This window comes from Carassius gibelio, chromosome A3 (assembly GCF_023724105.1).
Source record: "Carassius gibelio isolate Cgi1373 ecotype wild population from Czech Republic chromosome A3, carGib1.2-hapl.c, whole genome shotgun sequence".
Taxonomy (NCBI): domain Eukaryota; kingdom Metazoa; phylum Chordata; class Actinopteri; order Cypriniformes; family Cyprinidae; genus Carassius; species Carassius gibelio.
In genome coordinates, this window is record NC_068373.1 from 21183533 (window position 1) to 21199754 (window position 16222).

At 34.6% G+C, this 16222-nt stretch overlaps 3 protein-coding genes and 1 pseudogene across 5 annotated transcripts; 2 read left to right on the forward strand and 2 right to left on the reverse strand.

The window, feature by feature from the left end:
• Positions 1–112: 112 nt before the first annotated feature.
• On the reverse strand, positions 113–1705 carry LOC127951950 (28 kDa heat- and acid-stable phosphoprotein-like; annotated as a pseudogene).
• Positions 1706–1715: 10 nt separating this feature from the next.
• LOC127951943 (protein BUD31 homolog) lies at positions 1716–3546 on the forward strand. The gene is made up of 4 exons (XM_052550108.1): positions 1716–1916; positions 2139–2261; positions 2350–2516; positions 3352–3546. Exons 1-4 carry the CDS (start codon positions 1823–1825, stop codon positions 3400–3402), a joined length of 435 nt encoding a protein of 144 aa, XP_052406068.1. The 5' UTR covers positions 1716–1822; the 3' UTR covers positions 3403–3546.
• Positions 3547–4726: 1180 nt separating this feature from the next.
• Positions 4727–7678, forward strand: LOC127951957 (cleavage and polyadenylation specificity factor subunit 4). Of its 2 annotated transcripts, none has more exons than XM_052550127.1 (8): positions 4727–5156; positions 5287–5337; positions 5415–5567; positions 5678–5773; positions 5931–6024; positions 6117–6189; positions 6266–6430; positions 6538–7678. In XM_052550127.1, exons 1-8 carry the CDS (start codon positions 5054–5056, stop codon positions 6604–6606), a joined length of 804 nt encoding a protein of 267 aa, XP_052406087.1. In that variant the 5' UTR covers positions 4727–5053; the 3' UTR covers positions 6607–7678. The 2 variants fall into 2 exon arrangements, with proteins under 2 accessions (XP_052406087.1, XP_052406083.1); XM_052550123.1 differs by having other exon boundaries at positions 4729–5156; positions 6263–6430.
• A 196-nt stretch (positions 7679–7874) lies between these two features.
• Positions 7875–9481, reverse strand: LOC127951966 (ATP synthase subunit f, mitochondrial-like). Of its 2 annotated transcripts, none has more exons than XM_052550139.1 (4): positions 9347–9481; positions 8338–8445; positions 8119–8235; positions 7875–8009 (listed from the first exon to the last, which is right to left on the reverse strand). In XM_052550139.1, exons 1-4 carry the CDS (start codon positions 9360–9362, stop codon positions 7981–7983), a joined length of 270 nt encoding a protein of 89 aa, XP_052406099.1. In that variant the 5' UTR covers positions 9363–9481; the 3' UTR covers positions 7875–7980. The 2 variants fall into 2 exon arrangements, with proteins under 2 accessions (XP_052406099.1, XP_052406110.1); XM_052550150.1 differs by having other exon boundaries at positions 9128–9349.
• Between the last annotated feature and the right edge of the window lie 6741 nt (positions 9482–16222).

Here is a 16222-nt window from a genome sequence, read left to right on the forward strand (position 1 = left end):
CATTTAACAACTACAACATTTTGAATATAAATAGATTTGAGTACAAACTACACCTCAATCAAAACAGTTTCTCAGAAGGGTTAAAAGAATACTACTAAACTATATAAAAAAAAAAAAAAAACTTCTGACATTTTATTGGTGAATGTTATTCTTTACATCATTTGAAGAAGAGGATACCATCAGAACATCATTCTAAATAACATCAGGTCCTTTACAACTGATGACAGATTATAAAATTGTTGTTCTTACAATAATTCTTTAAACTCAGACAGCAAAGTTGACTGAGCTACATGTGGCAATGTGTAAATATGAATAAATATGTATTCCTAATATCAAAGTGAAAGCAAGCATTAACATATAAGAGTGAAGCATCAGGGCTCTCACAAAGGCATTTTATTTGGACAATTAAATGCCTGCTTTCTAGATTAATATACTCTGAAATAGTTCTTTTCAATGGAACGTTGTGTTATAGCATCCTACATTATCTTTTGATTTGTCTTCAAAAAATAACATTGTCAGTATAATCAAATACTGTCCCCAAATGCATCAAAACATCTTAAGAATCCACTATTTGGATTATTTGAGAGACAACGTATGTAGTCCTTTAGCTGCTGCTGCTGCCTCCGCTGCTTCTTTTGCTACAGTGACAAAGAAGAAAACAATAATTCATATCTGATTTACAGCGAGACATTTTCATAATTTGCTCTAAAACATTAACAATGTTGTTACTTTACCTTTACGTTCCTCTTCTTTTTTCCGTGCAGCCTCCTCGCGTTGCTTTCTGATAATGGCGAGTCGAGTGAGGTCAGCTTTAGCTTTGGTCTGTCTTTCCTGCTAAATGCATTTCCATATACCTTTCCTTGGTCTTTTGCTTTTCAATCTCTTCTCTGAAATATTGAAAGCAGTATATTGAAAGAGCTGAAAGGAAACAGATTCACAAGTCTAGATGTCTGCAAATAGTTAAATATGTGACATTAAATGTGACCCTGGACCACAAAACCAGTCTTAAGTCACTGGGGTATATTTGTAGCAATAGGTAAAATACATTGTATGGGTGAAAATTAATTGATTTTTCTTTTATGCCAAAAATCATTAGGATATTAAGTAAAGATCAAGTAAAGATCATGTTCTATTAAGATATTTTGTAAATTTCCTACTGTTAAATATAAAAACTAAATTTTTTATTAGTAATATGCATTGTTAAGATTAAGAAGTCATTTGGAAAACTTTAAATGTAATTTTCTCAGTGTTTAGATTTTTTTGCACCCTCAGATTTATCAAAGACTGGTTTTGTGGTCCAGGGTCACAAATGATGATAAAGAATGAAGAAAATGTTGTTAGCTTCACTCACCCCAGTGTCTCTTACCTTTCCCTTCTGGAAAGCTGTCTGGGACCCTCAAGTTCTATGTCTGTGACTTTCTTTGTTTTATGGGCAGCTCGATTAGGATTTTCAATCTCTATCAAACCCTCAAACACCCTTCCTTTTCTGTGACAAAATATAGAACTGCAGCTGCTCCATGTTCCAATATTTAAACTCAGGCACTCGATCAAGACACCTAGCCTGAAGCAAAATGTTGGAAGAGAGAATAACTTCATCGTTTGAACATGATAAAACCATTGCGGATACGTGAAAGGGTCTAGGTGTAATGCCATCCGTTTTAGCAATGATATCTCAAATATAATAACACTGAGGAAGTATTCGAAGTTAACGGACCTCTGGCGGGACGTCATCTCCTCGGCGACAGAACTCGGGGAAGTTCTTCATATAGCGACTCGCTGTTGATAAACAACCGAGAGGACCTTCTTTTGATTAAATAATATAATGCCTAAGGTGAAAAGGAGTAGGAAACCACCTCCTGATGGTTGGGAGCTCATAGAGCCGACCCTGGACGAGCTGGACCAGAAAATGCGCGAAGGTTCGTTCAGTACAGAATAAATTAGCTTAAGCCAGAAAGCTAACATGTCGATTGATTGTTTATCACGGACCTTTAATTAAACGGAGTGGATGTTTGTGTAGTGTGGCATTAATATGCACGTGTGATTTGTTCTTATAGAACAGAAAATTAGTTAATTGTCACTATGTTTATGTAACTATTGGTTATCGGTTATGATCGTTAACTGATGCTTTAATTTCCCAGTTGAAACCGAGCCACATGAGGGCAAACGTAAAGTTGAGTCCCTCTGGCCAATCTTCAGACTTCATCACCAACGCAGCCGGTACATTTTCGACCTTTTCTACAAGAGAAAGGCCATCAGTCGAGGTATGGCGGTGAGGTGCTGTTTTGTAGTGTTCGTTTTATTCCGACATCTGTTTACTGTCCATGTGAGTTAACTTATTTTCATCCGCAGAGCTTTATGAATATTGCATCAGAGAGGGCTATGCAGACAAGAATCTGATTGCAAAATGGAAAAAACAGGGCTATGAAAATCTGTGCTGTCTGCGGTGCATTCAGACACGTGACACGAACTTTGGCACAAATTGCATTTGCAGAGTTCCCAAAGGCAAGCTGGAAGTGGTGAGTTCTGCAGTGTTAAAGTTGTTCAACCCTCCTGTTGGGTGCAAATTTCAACCCCAAATATTTGTGTATCAATAAATTAGTCAAATTGACAATATAATTGTATTTTTATTTACTTGCACTTTACCCATCCAATATTTTAAATAAATTTTTAGGACAAAACCTGACATTTCGTTTTTTATATATTTATTGATTTCATTTAAGTAAAACATTGTCTTCAGTTTCTGAGATGGGTACCTCTAAATCACTCCCATCATCTACAGTAAAAATAATTGGTCCCTGTGAGGAAAACAGACTTTTTTTTCGGAAATGTAAAAATGCAGAGGGTTAGAGGAATGAAAGTACAGTTACAAGAGTTTAAAATTGTCTATGGAAAGTCCCCATATAATAGAAACCCAACAACAAAATGTTTGATAGATGTTTGGAAAAACGTGTGTACTGTGTTTTTAAACACATTATTCTATGAAATGGTAAATAAAGGCATATGAAACTTTGAAAAGCACAAAATTGTCTTTCATATGCAGTACAGTTATAATAAAATGTAAATTTATGCCAAGGAAAAATTACATTTAGTCATTAGATATTTTGAGGCAACAGAGCCTCTCATGAGAGAGATTCATCAGGAAAAGGTAAAACACAACAGATAATTATTCTGCATATATAATGTTTAATGTTTTTTTGACCCCATGCATCTCAGAAGACTTAATTTAATCAAAGTCCTACACATCTTGTCACGGTCTGTTATATATTTTTTTTATGTTTTGTTTTTCATCAAAAAGCTGTCCTATTATTCACTGTATGTCACTGTTCCTAATTTATTTATTTTTTTTCTTAGGGTCGTATCATTGAGTGCACTCACTGTGGATGCAGAGGATGTTCTGGATGAGTCAAGACGGCAACAACTTACTGAACTATGATTTGTATTTGTAATACATTTATTGAGGTGTCATTATGACGTTGGGTCTGTAAAAATTATTTTGATTGTGTATGCTTATTTTTTTTTAATTATTATTAAACTTGTGTATCTTAATCATTCTGGGTACTATATCGCTTTCTTTGAGTGTGTGCTTTTATAAAATATGTTATAAGCATGCTCTGCTCTGGTAAAAGGAATCAAATAACATATCTCATCCCATATAAATACAAATCAGATTTTTGTATGTAATTTTTTTTTTTTTTTTTTTTTGGTATGAATCTTGGAATGATTTATTTTACATGTGCATTGTTGACTGTATACCCACTGCAGAGTGGCAACAAAAATATCCTAATATCAATGGAAAATACCAGTTTGCAGATCAGTCCCATGCAGATCTTTTAATGAAAGTGATGTTTGGAAAAATGAAATGTTGTAAAAGGCTTTGTCTTGGAAGGGAAGAGGGTAAATCTCCATATCATGACCTTGTTAGAATTATCAATTAATTTTTCAAAACAAAGATTAAAACGTAACTGTCAGAAAGTCTCCTTGATTTGTCAGCTATGTTCTATATTTTCTTTGCTTAAAAATGACATCAAATGAAAAACATACATTTATAACAAAGTCAGATTTTCACCATCTATAGGGGACTTCTGGGAAATTGAAATTAGGATTAAAGCTAAAAAAAATATGCAAAAAAAGTTATTGAAGTTCAGGACGAGCTGGACTGATGTTTGTGTTTTAAATCATTTTAAATTAACCGAAAGGAGAATATTAGTCAAGAAATACGTTTGAAATATATATATATATATATATATAAAATGCCTGTAGAAACACAAAATGGATTGTTCTTTCACAACAATATTCAGTTTCATTGGGTCCTGGTAACCTGAACATGACAGAATCCATATAGTTTGGATTTATTTCAGAACAACAGAAAAAAAGCTTCTGGTTGGTAGTTTACATCTATGAAATATAAGCCTCAATTAATACGCTTATCGTATTGTTTTAGTTTTTTCGTAATCTCAGGTCAGCTAGTCAATGGGTCTCTCTGACACCACATTCAGCATACTTCTGTAAAGAGGAACTACAGCAGACCTTTTAATCAACAACCAACACACTGATCAAGACCATCCTGTCGTATTTTCTTTGTGCCACCAAAGTTCAAAGTTGCAATCTAACGACAAATCACTAGAAGTTCGTTGACACACTTTTTAATATAAATATGACAAAATGACCCCTCTTCTTTCTAAAAACTGCATTGCTCGGACCAAGAATATCGATGTTATTGTAATCGATCTCACGGTCTGGAGTTCAGGGGTCACTCGTGAACGAGCGTTGTGGAAGTGGACGGTTCTAAACTCAACTGTTTATTTATAATCTTTATCTTTACCGATTTATTCATGAGCTACATTAAAAACTGATTCCCTCATCTAATAAGTCTGCATACTTTTTCGCTATTTTGACAACTAACGTCTAGAACCTGATCTAGAACCTTAAACCTGATCAACGGCAAACTGATAATTAAGTTGTTCGCCATTAAGACTTATTTAGTTTTCTGTTCAGGTGTTATAAAGATAAGAGTTTCAGCTGCTGGTAGAAATATAGAAAATATACTACCAAAATGCAGGAATTAATCGCGAGTGTCGATCATATCAAGTTTGATCTAGAAATTGCTGTAGAACAACAGTTAGGCGCTCAGCCGCTGCCTTTTCCAGGAATGGACAGTAAGTCAATATGAGCATTGATTAGTATTTGTTTTAAATCTTCAGTTACATGTATAAGATTAATTGCTATATAAGTATCATTTAGGATAGAAGAGTTGTAATAATGATACAAAATGTTATTATTTTTCAGAGTCGGGCGCAGCTGTGTGCGAGTTCTTCATGAGAGCTGCTTGTATTAAAGGCATGTGTTACAAAAACTGCTTTAAAGATTTCAGATTTATTGCTTTGATCAGACTATACAGCTTTCTATTTTGACAGGTGGAATGTGTCCTTTCAGACACATCAGTGGAGAAAAGAGTGTGGTGTGCAAGCACTGGCTGAGGGGCTTATGCAAGAAAGGAGACCAATGTGAATTTTTACACGAGTATGACATGACAAAGATGCCTGAATGTTATTTCTACTCTAAATTTGGTTAGTATTTTCATATCTATCTATCTATCTATATATCTATCCATCCATCCATCCATCCATCGCTCTCTGTGTGTGTTAGTAGTGCTGATAATGTATTTGTGTTTTTGCAGGGGAGTGCAGTAATAAAGAGTGTCCATTTTTGCACATTGACCCAGAATCTAAGATTAAAGATTGTCCATGGTACGACAGGGGCTTTTGCAAGCACGGTAGGTATTTTGCAGTGATTTCCAGGTATTTGCTTTTAGAGTAGTTGTATAAATCAGCATTGTTTTACAGTGATATTACATTATTTCTTAACAAATAATTAAAAATGATTTTAATAGGAAATCAACTTTTGTTTTGTTCCCCTCACCTTCTCTTTAGGTCCGGATTGCAGGCACAGACACACAAGAAGAGTCATCTGTGTAAATTACCTTGTTGGCTTCTGTCCAGAGGGCAAGTCATGCAAATTTATGCAGTGAGTATCTGTGATTGCAATTTCTGCGAATACCTATTCATATGTGTGATTTAAATAAACATTTCTACATATTTTTATTTTTCAATTCCTAGCCCAAGATTTGAACTCCCTATGGGTGCAACTGAACAGCCACCCTTACCACAACAGGCACAGTCTCAGCAAAAGGTTTGTGGATTATTTTTTTATATGTTCAATGTTTACCTTGATACTTATGTATCATCTTAATTTTAATATCCAGCAGCAAAACACACAGCCCACAAACAGGTCATCACAGTCACTCATCCAGTTAACCAACACATACGTCAACAACAACCAGAGAATGCCAAATTCTGTTGGGATTGTGCACTCTAACAACATGGGTGGAACTCGTGGCCCTCGTCCACTTGATCAAGTTACGTGTTACAAGGTGGGACACCATTTCATTTTATGCAGAAAATACTTTTTCTTTTTTTACATACTACTATGATATTCTCAAATGCACAGTCACATTCAGCTTCTGTTTGCTTTTTCCAGTGCGGTGAGAAGGGCCATTATGCAAATAAATGCACAAAAGGACACCTGGCGTTTTTGAGTGGACAGTAAAGTTTTCTATAAAAAAGGATCTCCAATAAACGTGACAGTGACTTGCAAAGTGAGATATTTAATTCCCGGTACATTAAAGAAATATTTCACCCAGAAGTGAATAATTGCTAAAAATGAGCTCACCCTCAGGCCATTCAAGATGTAGAAGAGCTTGTCTTCTTCGGAACAGATTTGGAGAAATTTAGCATTACATGACTTGCTCACCAACGGATCCTCCGCAGTGAATGGGTGCCGTCAGAATGAGTCCAAACAGCTGATAAAAACATTACAATAATCCAAATGACTCAATCTATTACCATCTTGTGAAGTGAAAATCTGCATGTTTTTAAAAAACTAATGTCATTTAAAGCATTTCAATTTTAAACCATTGGTTCTTTAGCCAAAATACAAGTCCATAATCAAATACAAACTATTACATTCATGTGGATTACTGGTGGATTGTTGGGATGCTTTTATCAGCTGTTTGGACTCTCATCCTGACGGCACCCATTAATTGCAGATTATCCATTGGTGTGCAAGTCATGTAATGTTACATTTCTTCAAAGGTGTTCCAGTGGAGACACAAACTCATCTACATCTTGGATGGCTTGAGGGTGAACCATTTTTTTAACTTGTCTCTGCAAAAGCTTTAGTTGAGGGACATAAATGTGGCTCTCCTTCACTGTCTATGTGCCAAGTGCATCTCAGTTACAACATACACTGAATACATAGAATGAACAGTAATTACTGTTTTCATATAGATTTCTGTTTTTCTTTCACATAAAACCTTACAGTCTTTTGTATTGGAGCAACAAGCATCTTGATTGCTTAAACTTTAAAGCAGTGCTGAAATTAGAGGAAAATATATTAAACTTTTTCAGAGAGAATTTTGTCAATTAGCAACCAAGATTATCTGAAATTGTTGAGGCAGAAAGAACATCACTTTGTAGTCTGTGAAGATGCTTCATGTATATATTAAATGAATCTGATTTGTTGGGTTGTTGTGCTTATTACAATACAGATCAACCTCAAGATAGCTTTTGAATGGTCATTTTTGCCTGAATAAAGACTTTCTCCATTTTTACCCTAATAATCTGGGCTATTACTGAATCTGTTTTAAAACAAGTGGAACCATCCTAATGCTTGAGTCGTGACATACAAAAATACAAAAACGCTATTAATCCTTAATGAAATGCATACACGTTTAATTCATCACAAGAAATGTGAACACTAATCAAGCTCTTTTACACACAGCTAACATATTGTATACTTTCAATAAAGAGCCAAGATTAAATAAAAGTCATTTTATTCTTGGTCACAAACAGAGAAAGCTGGAGTGTGATGATCACACTGCTGCAGACAAAATATTTGATTGCCCTGGTGGTCCAGTGGGTTTCAGTGGTACTTCCTCCACCTGTCGTGCTCTATCAGGAGACAAGAAAACACTTTTTCAGTGACACTTAATTTAGACAGCAGTACAACAGTGAAGGACACACTACTACCGATTATTTAATACTTTTAATTTGTACTTACTGATGTGATCGTATTCCCAGAGGTAGCTCAGAGCAATGTAACCAGCAAGGAACATGGCAACTCCACCAATGCCACCTTTCCTCACATTGATGTATTTGTTGTAATATCTCTCATATCCTAAAATAAGTTTTGATTGGGGAAAAGATTATGCAATAGCTACAATAAAAACAATACTGATCAACAAAATATTTTTGTAATGATTAATACACTGGCCATTACCTCCTCGAACACTACCAATAAGTCCGTTTGGGGTGAAGTCTCTTGTTCCAAACCATGATGGCAGTTCTCCGAGTTTGACGTCCATAAGCCTCTTCTGGGCCAGGGCCACTATCGGAAAAAAATACATTAAATAAACAGTTATAGTTTTATATATATATATATATATATATATATATATATATATATATATATATATATATATATATACACACACACACACACCAAGCTAGTTCTCCTGTGCTTTAAAATGAAACTGAGAACTAACTAGTTTGTGAAAAAGAAAAGAAAGAAAAAATAATAGCTGTATGCTTTGGTTATAATGCTAAAGGATTCCACACTCAGTCTGCAGCTTATGCAAAATGCACTTGTTTCAAATCAGACCAAACTGTCACAAAATGCACCATGGTATTATGTTTGTTTGCTTTCACATATATTAGAATAATTTTCAGCACTACAAAAGAACTGTTTGAGATACATTCAGTACCATGATGTTAGATACAGAAGAACTAACGTTATACTTTTTGTAAGAACACTTTTACTCCAGAATATTTATTTTTAGTTATTATTGTTACTTTATAGTTACTAGAAGTAGTTGGTCTCCTCCTGGAGACTTTCAGCAAAATGCCAATATTATTAACCAACAAAATTAAAACTCTGCATTAACGGAGTTATTTGGACGCTAAAATTTTGTGTCATTACCGAACAAGCACGCTTCACTAGCTCGAGTATCTTAAAAAAAAAAAACACTACAGAAGAATGTGCATGTACTGAAGATGTTTTTGGTCATTACTGTAATCGATAAAACAGTGCAGCCGATGTTACTGAAAGTCCTTGACATGACTCGCTGCCCGCTTCGAGGCCCTGAACCGCACTGCGTACAAACGACCACATGAACATTCACTCCATTCGTGCCTTCAGACGCAGAAATAATAAGAGAATGCGCTGTCTGTAAAGCCTTCCCGTCCAACAGTGAAATATATTCATCTATGCATGTCCCATTCAACCGTACCTGGTTTATCCGCCATCTTGCTCTGAACTTAAAGATGATGGCTGCAGCGGGGCACGATGGGAGTGAAATGGAGTGACGTCAACGAGCAAACTGAAGGGCGTGGTTTAGAGATCACGTGGCCGCCGTGTAGACGGTAGAAAGACGGGCTCTGGTAGAAACCATAGGCAGTAAAAGAAAGGTAGAAACACTCATTACTCTGGACCACGTCTATGGGAAATACATGGCCAAATCAATATAAAGAAACAGAACAACAATTTATTTGTATGCGTTGGTTATAATGCTAAAGGATGTCACACTTCAGTCTGACACTTCTATATGTTTCATCCCCCTTTTAGCGAAGTTCTACACAAAAGCACATACGATAATAAAATACTAATGAAACTAATGGATCTGAAACTAATCAAACTATTCAGTATAAAAATATATAATTTCTTTATTTTTGTTATTATAAATTATTACATTTTCATGTTATACGCTGGTACCACTGGAGGGAGACATTTATACACAGGTTTTTTTTTATCGCTTAACAAGAACAGTGATATAACATCCATATATATATATAGAGAGAGAGAGAGAGAGAGAGAGAGAGAGAGAGGATCACAGTGTTTTCAGCTGTTATCAATTACATGCAAAATAGCATCAAAGGAACAAACAGAAAAAGACTTCAGGGGATTTTTTACAAGAAATTTCCATAAGAAAAGTAAAAGAAAAAAAGTAGAAAAATATATTCTACCACTTTTGCTTTTTTATTAAAAAAGTCAAGTCAGGTCAAAGTCACCTTTATTTGTATTGAGCTTTATACAAAACTGATTGTGTCAAAGCAACTTTACAGTGTCAACAGGAAAATAGTTTGTCAATAATGCAAGAGGACAATATCAGAGCCATTTTCCAGCTCAAGTCAGTTCACTGATGATTCAGTTTAAGGTTTCAGTGTAGTGCTTACATTCAATCACATACACAGACCTGTAGATAAAACAGCTATGGGGTAAATGCATCAAAACACACCATCTTTCTGGTGGTAAAGCATGTTAGTATGTACAGTTCTTATAATATGAACATCTGCATTTATCTTTATCTGAGCGACAGACCAACATCCTGCTTTTAGTCACTGAATACCTTGTTGCAGAACTGAGTAACTGTTTCAGGGATGTCTATATGCCATTGCCTTCAGATAAGATTCATTTTGCAGAATTACAAAGTGTGATGATTCATTTTATGGACTCGTGTTGCTGTCAGGATTATTTTTTCAGAGGTTTTCAAAGTCATACAGCACAGATGACATATACAGCATCAGTTTTGACAGGCTCTTTCCTTAATTGAATGCCCAGAGTAAACCTTAATCCAAGTCTTGCCTACTGCCAATTGCATTTAGGTGCAGATAGATCTTTCCATATGGCGGAAAACCAAGCTCTCTTGGCAACTGAAAGCCTTTGAGTGGATAGGTAGGTCTTAAATCATGTATTTATGGTGTATGGACTTTAAACTGTAAATATTCTATACAACGTGGATTTTTATTCTCATGACATTGAGTAAATGTCTGTGTAACCAAAATGACTATATGTGCATTTATTAGGGAGAATCATTGTAAGATACTATAGCCTAAAACAAATGAATGGTATTTTTTAGAATCAAAATGCTGGTGCAAAATTTACTTACTGAGTAACATTCAATAAAAGAGAAAGAGAAGCGACTCTCATGGTGATCTCATTAGAAAGTGTGAGAGTATGCATTAGACAGGAGGTCAAAGGCATAAGTGTCATTCATTACTTTGCTCTGCCATAAGAATCCCAGGCAGAATTATAATTTTGAGATTTTCATTAAGATGCTGCAGCGGTCACATCAAAGTACACATCAGTCCATAATCTTTCAGGAGTTATACGGTCCAGGCAGCGTGCAGTTAGCTTATATTGATATTCATTATTCACATATCTGCTCTGATTTTCACTAGCCATATGTTTACTCTGCAAATATTATTCTTTCATTAGTGTTGGACACATTATAGTGGGGTTATCCCATTTTATAATAATATTATTTCTAATCTATGTTTTCAGGGAACCAGGTTTATTAGTTCAACATAATGTCTGCTAACAGATGGAATATCAGGCCAATCTCAGTTCCAGACTCTAATTTAATAAGGTAATAATTCTTGTGATTAGGAAAATGATGTAATCGAAAGAATGTTATTGTTCTAGCTCATATATCTGCCATGCGAAGGATATTAAATATATAAATTCCCCGTGTGCCAGTGGATTCCATCTTTCTTTCTTTTTTACTGGTATTATTTTTCCTGTGTTTCATACTGAATACAACCATTCTACTCATACTACTTCTGCAGGATTAAAGGTGCTGTAGGGAACTTTTGTAAAAAAAAATATTTTTTACATATTTATTAAACCTGTCATTATGTCCTGACAGTAGAATATGAGACAGATAATCTGTGAAAAATTCAAGCTCCTCTGGCTCCTCCCAGTGGTCCTATTGCCATTTGCAGAAAGTCATGCGCTCCCGGTAAAAAACAACCAATCAGAGCTGCGGTCCGTAACTTTGTTTGTGTTCAAAATGTAGAAAAATGAACATAATAAGCGAATACACCATGAATCCATTTTCCAAACCGTGTTTTTAGCTTGTCCTGAATCACTAGGGTGCACTTATAATAAGTGTTTATATTCGGACTATTTTAGATTGCTTCGGGGATACCGCGGCGGAGTAACCCAGTACCTTTGTGATTCTTCATAGACATAAACAGAGAGAAGTAGCTCCGGCTACAATGTTCTTCCGCAAGACGCAAGCAGTTCTGTTTATTAACCGCTAGAGCGTCAAAAGTTCCCTACTGCAGCTTTAAGTATGTATACTAGAATAATCAATGCATAGGATAACCGTATTACTGCTTTTTGCCAAAACAAGCAGTGGACAACTGAGCTTACTGCATGTACTGTATCCCACAATGCAATGTGCTTCACTTAAAATGTAAATATAGATGTAATTATATTTCTATGCATTTTTTTCTAAATTTACAATAACCTATTTTATTTTCAAGAACTCAATTGCTTAATTACATCAAAATAATGAACATTGTAAAAATGTAAACTTTTTTAATTTACTATTTAAAAAATATAGCAAAATACAGTGCATGATGTACAGTATTCGCTGTATTGCATTCAGAACACAGCCTTTGTTTTTAATCTCATAAGAGCAGTCAAGGAAGACCAGTTTACGCTGATTATATTAATAAAGTTAAGACCTTGAAGTGTGTCCAGGAAATTCTTCCTCATTGCATGTCTCACAAGCTAATTGCTTTTGACAATATATCAAAAATCTGTCTGGCAGAGACGAGAGACTATTATGTTTTGTATTATACATTCATATCTGTCAATAACTGTCATGATAACGTATAGCATAATGATTTTTAATTTACAATATCCAATCTCATTACATTTACAGAAAATAATTGTTATAATGACCTATACTATTGCATACACAAGTTCTATGGTACAATAAATACCTCCTCCTGTAAACTCTTCACCCTCCCACAATCTCAAAAAGGATATTATAGTACACAGACGAAGTCTATTAGACTCTGAAACATTTTCCCTGAGGCTGTTAGACTCCTGAACATCCTAATACCTAATTGCAATTCTAGGAAAATGATTTAAATTCAGCCATCGTTGTAATTCCCTGCAGTGTTTACGCTGAAGTAAACTTGCACTGCAAGTACATGCTGCCTCTGTGTAAGGCCCTGGGGCACAGGTCTGTTTGGAGGCCACCTCCTGATATCATAATGAGAGTTAATGTTTAGATAATGAGACATAATAAATAAAATATGAGATTAAAAAAAAACAATCAAAATAGCATGATAAAATGTTTAAAAATCATGAAATAAAGATGCAATTACAAGCATTTCACAATACTTTGCAAATAAGATGCTCAGAAGGCAAGAACCCTCTCCAATCTTTTGAATTTGGACTGCAATACCTAATTCAACCATTCGATGTCAATACATACAGCACCTTTCAATTTGTAAACTATTATTAATTGTGATTTCTGCTATTCCTGGAATAATCTTGGAAATAACAAATAACTTGAATCTTTGAGCTTTGACTTATAATAGCAGTTGCTCCACAGCATGTTATGAGAACATTTCCTCCAGTTTTTGAAGTTAGACCTCTTGATGTGTTACAAACCCCAGCAGTAGACACGATTAATGACAGGCCAGTGTTTGAGCCTTATCTCATTACTCTCCAGCAGGTCTGGAACTTGTTCCTGCACAAATTGGTTCATCACTCCTCTCCTGCAGCAACATATGCTGAAACAGCAGCCCTAATAGTAGCACTTAACTGAATAAAAAGAGATCAACTCAAAATTCAACTGGAGGGCTCATAGATAAACTTATAGGACCTTGTCGGCTAAAGCTTTTTTTTTTTTTTTTTTTTTTTGGTAAAACTGTCTTTTGTTATTATTTCTTTATATCTAAAATCTTTTGATAAGGAAAAAATATTGAGTGCACTTGTAATATATATTTATTCCAGTAATGCATTGGGTGAATATGAGAGTGTTAATTTGACTATGAATGACTTGTTTTAATACGATTTAAAGTCTTTACAAGATTGCTATGCTAGGGATTTAAAGAAAAAAAAACATAATTAGACTTCTTAATAAATATAATATATAAAATATACACATAACATCGATCCTGTCAAATAACAGACACACACACACACACACACACACACACATTTGTTTTTGTGAAAAGTGGGGAAATCCCATAGGTGTAATGGTTTTTATGTACAAACTGTATATTCTATGGCCCTACACCAACCCTACACCTAACCCTAACCCTCACAGGAAACTTTGTGCATTTTTACTTTCTCGACAAAAAAAATAAAACAAATCCTGTATGGTTTTATAAGCGTTTTGAAAAATGGGGACATGAGTTATGTCCTCATAAGTCACCCTCTCCTTGTAATACTTGTGTCATACCCATGTCATTATACAGAGTTGTGTCCTGATATGTCACAAAAACACCCACATCCACACACACACACACACACACACACACAGTAAAGACTGCCATTACCATTTGGTTCAAAAATGCCCTTTGAGGCATTTTGTACCCTCACGGTACACAGTAAAACGGAGCAGGTGATGAAGAAGGTAATGAAACAGTCCAGTCAACTTTCTGAATGCACAAGCACAGAGGCCTTTTGGGGAAATGACATTGTGTAAGAAATTAGATTCCCACTTGTTAAATAGAACATCCAGACTAAGAACCGGCTCATTTAATGCACGTAAGAGGGATTCATTTTGTTATTTTCTATAGTAAATAGCATCCCTGTCTACATTTGGTGACCTTTCTTAGTGATTGAAAATCATAAAGCTTGAATTTTTACAGAATGAGTGTGTGATATGCGATTTATCATAAATAAAAAGAGAAAGTTCATTTTTCCTTCACACAGAAAAACCTTTATAGGCATTTCTGCATTGCCAGGTAATTTAACAGACAAACACTGCAGTTTCACCTTGATTTTGTTGCTTTAAATGATGCCAGATATATAGCATCAGCATTGTATATTATGCATGTATGTAGAACTTGCTGCTTGTACATTCAAAATCCAAAGGTGTCCCATGGATTTCTTTGAAATGCAAATAAAGCAATCTATCATGCTCCTTCCTTATTGAGAGTCGCTGTTGAGCTTTGTTCTTTCCCAATAATACTGTCTGGACATCTAATGCAAAATCAAGTTCAGGGCTGAATGCTCCACCAACCATGTATTGAGGAGTACAACACTCTGGTTATCCAAAAGATGTCAAGAAGCTTTAATAATGACAAAATGAACCTACTTGTACATATCTATACTTGTTCTGTTGCCAGTGTATTGCCGATTACCTTTTACCCAAAATATATTAAGACTAAAGTAATAGACCAGAGAACATTGGTGCATGCAGTGTTTTAAGTTTATCAATCTCTTAAATTAGACCACAGACCACAATGCCAATTGCAAGTCCCCTCAGAATGCAGATGGCAGATGCTTTTATGGTTTTTGCAACCCGTTCTCAAGATGTCTCTTATTCTCACCGAAGCTGCATTTATTTGGATCAAAATAAAAACGGTAATAACCCTTACGAAAGGAAAATATATTTACCAATATATTTCTTAAAATATATTGTGATAAATTGTAATATATTATTTTCCATTTTTATTTTCTAATATATTATATATTTGAATACATTTAATAATATAGCTATTAATGATAAATATATTATATAATATATTGCAAAATATACAAATTGCCGCTTTTAATATATTGCAATATATTGGAAAACATAAATATATCTAAGAATATATGCGTAATATATTAATATATTTTCCAATATACTGCAATATATTTTTGTTTCATAAGGTAATGTGATGTATTATTACAGTTTATACTACGAGCCCGTTTAATGCTTGAATCTGCTGCTCAAGAAACGCTTCTTATAATTATCAATGTTGAAAGCAAGTTGTGCTGCTTAATATTTTGTAAAAAAAAAAAAAAAAAAAAAAAAAACACGGATGTTCGTAACAATGTAAAATTGTTTTGCTTAATTTTATTCAGAAATAATTAAAGCGGAATTCGGCAACTGACCAATCAGAAGGAAGTAGTATTACAGGCCTATACTTTTCTATTACTAATTTAATAGTAATTTTTGATTTTTCTTAAACATTTAAATTGTGACACTACATGATAATCATTGATTAGTTTTGCATTTGTTATTCATTGCAATATGGAAATAAGTGCAGTCGAAGTGCACCAATACAGGTTTCCTTTAAAGCGATAGTGAAAGCGTGATGCCAGCTGGAGGCTAGCTGAGTGTGTGTGTGTGTGTGTGTGTGGGAGG

Excerpts from the sequence above, each read along its gene's own strand:
- LOC127951966 (XM_052550139.1), bottom strand. Across the intron at positions 8,236-8,337 it reads TATTGGTAGTGTTCGAGGAG|GATATGAGAGATATTACAAC; the intron begins GTAATGGCCAGT and ends AACTTATTTTAG. Across the intron at positions 8,010-8,118 it reads CTGGGAATACGATCACATCA|AGCACGACAGGTGGAGGAAG; the intron begins GTAAGTACAAAT and ends GTCTCCTGATAG.
- LOC127951957 (XM_052550123.1), top strand. The coding sequence starts at position 5,054 with ATGCAGGAATTAATCGCGAGTGTCGATCATATCAAGTTTGATCTAGAA. Across the intron at positions 5,338-5,414 it reads GAGAGCTGCTTGTATTAAAG|GTGGAATGTGTCCTTTCAGA; the intron begins GCATGTGTTACA and ends CTATTTTGACAG. Across the intron at positions 6,190-6,262 it reads AGGCACAGTCTCAGCAAAAG|CAGCAAAACACACAGCCCAC; the intron begins GTTTGTGGATTA and ends TTTAATATCCAG.
- LOC127951943 (XM_052550108.1), top strand. The coding sequence starts at position 1,823 with ATGCCTAAGGTGAAAAGGAGTAGGAAACCACCTCCTGATGGTTGGGAG. Across the intron at positions 1,917-2,138 it reads GGACCAGAAAATGCGCGAAG|TTGAAACCGAGCCACATGAG; the intron begins GTTCGTTCAGTA and ends TTAATTTCCCAG. Across the intron at positions 2,517-3,351 it reads CCAAAGGCAAGCTGGAAGTG|GGTCGTATCATTGAGTGCAC; the intron begins GTGAGTTCTGCA and ends TTTTTTTCTTAG.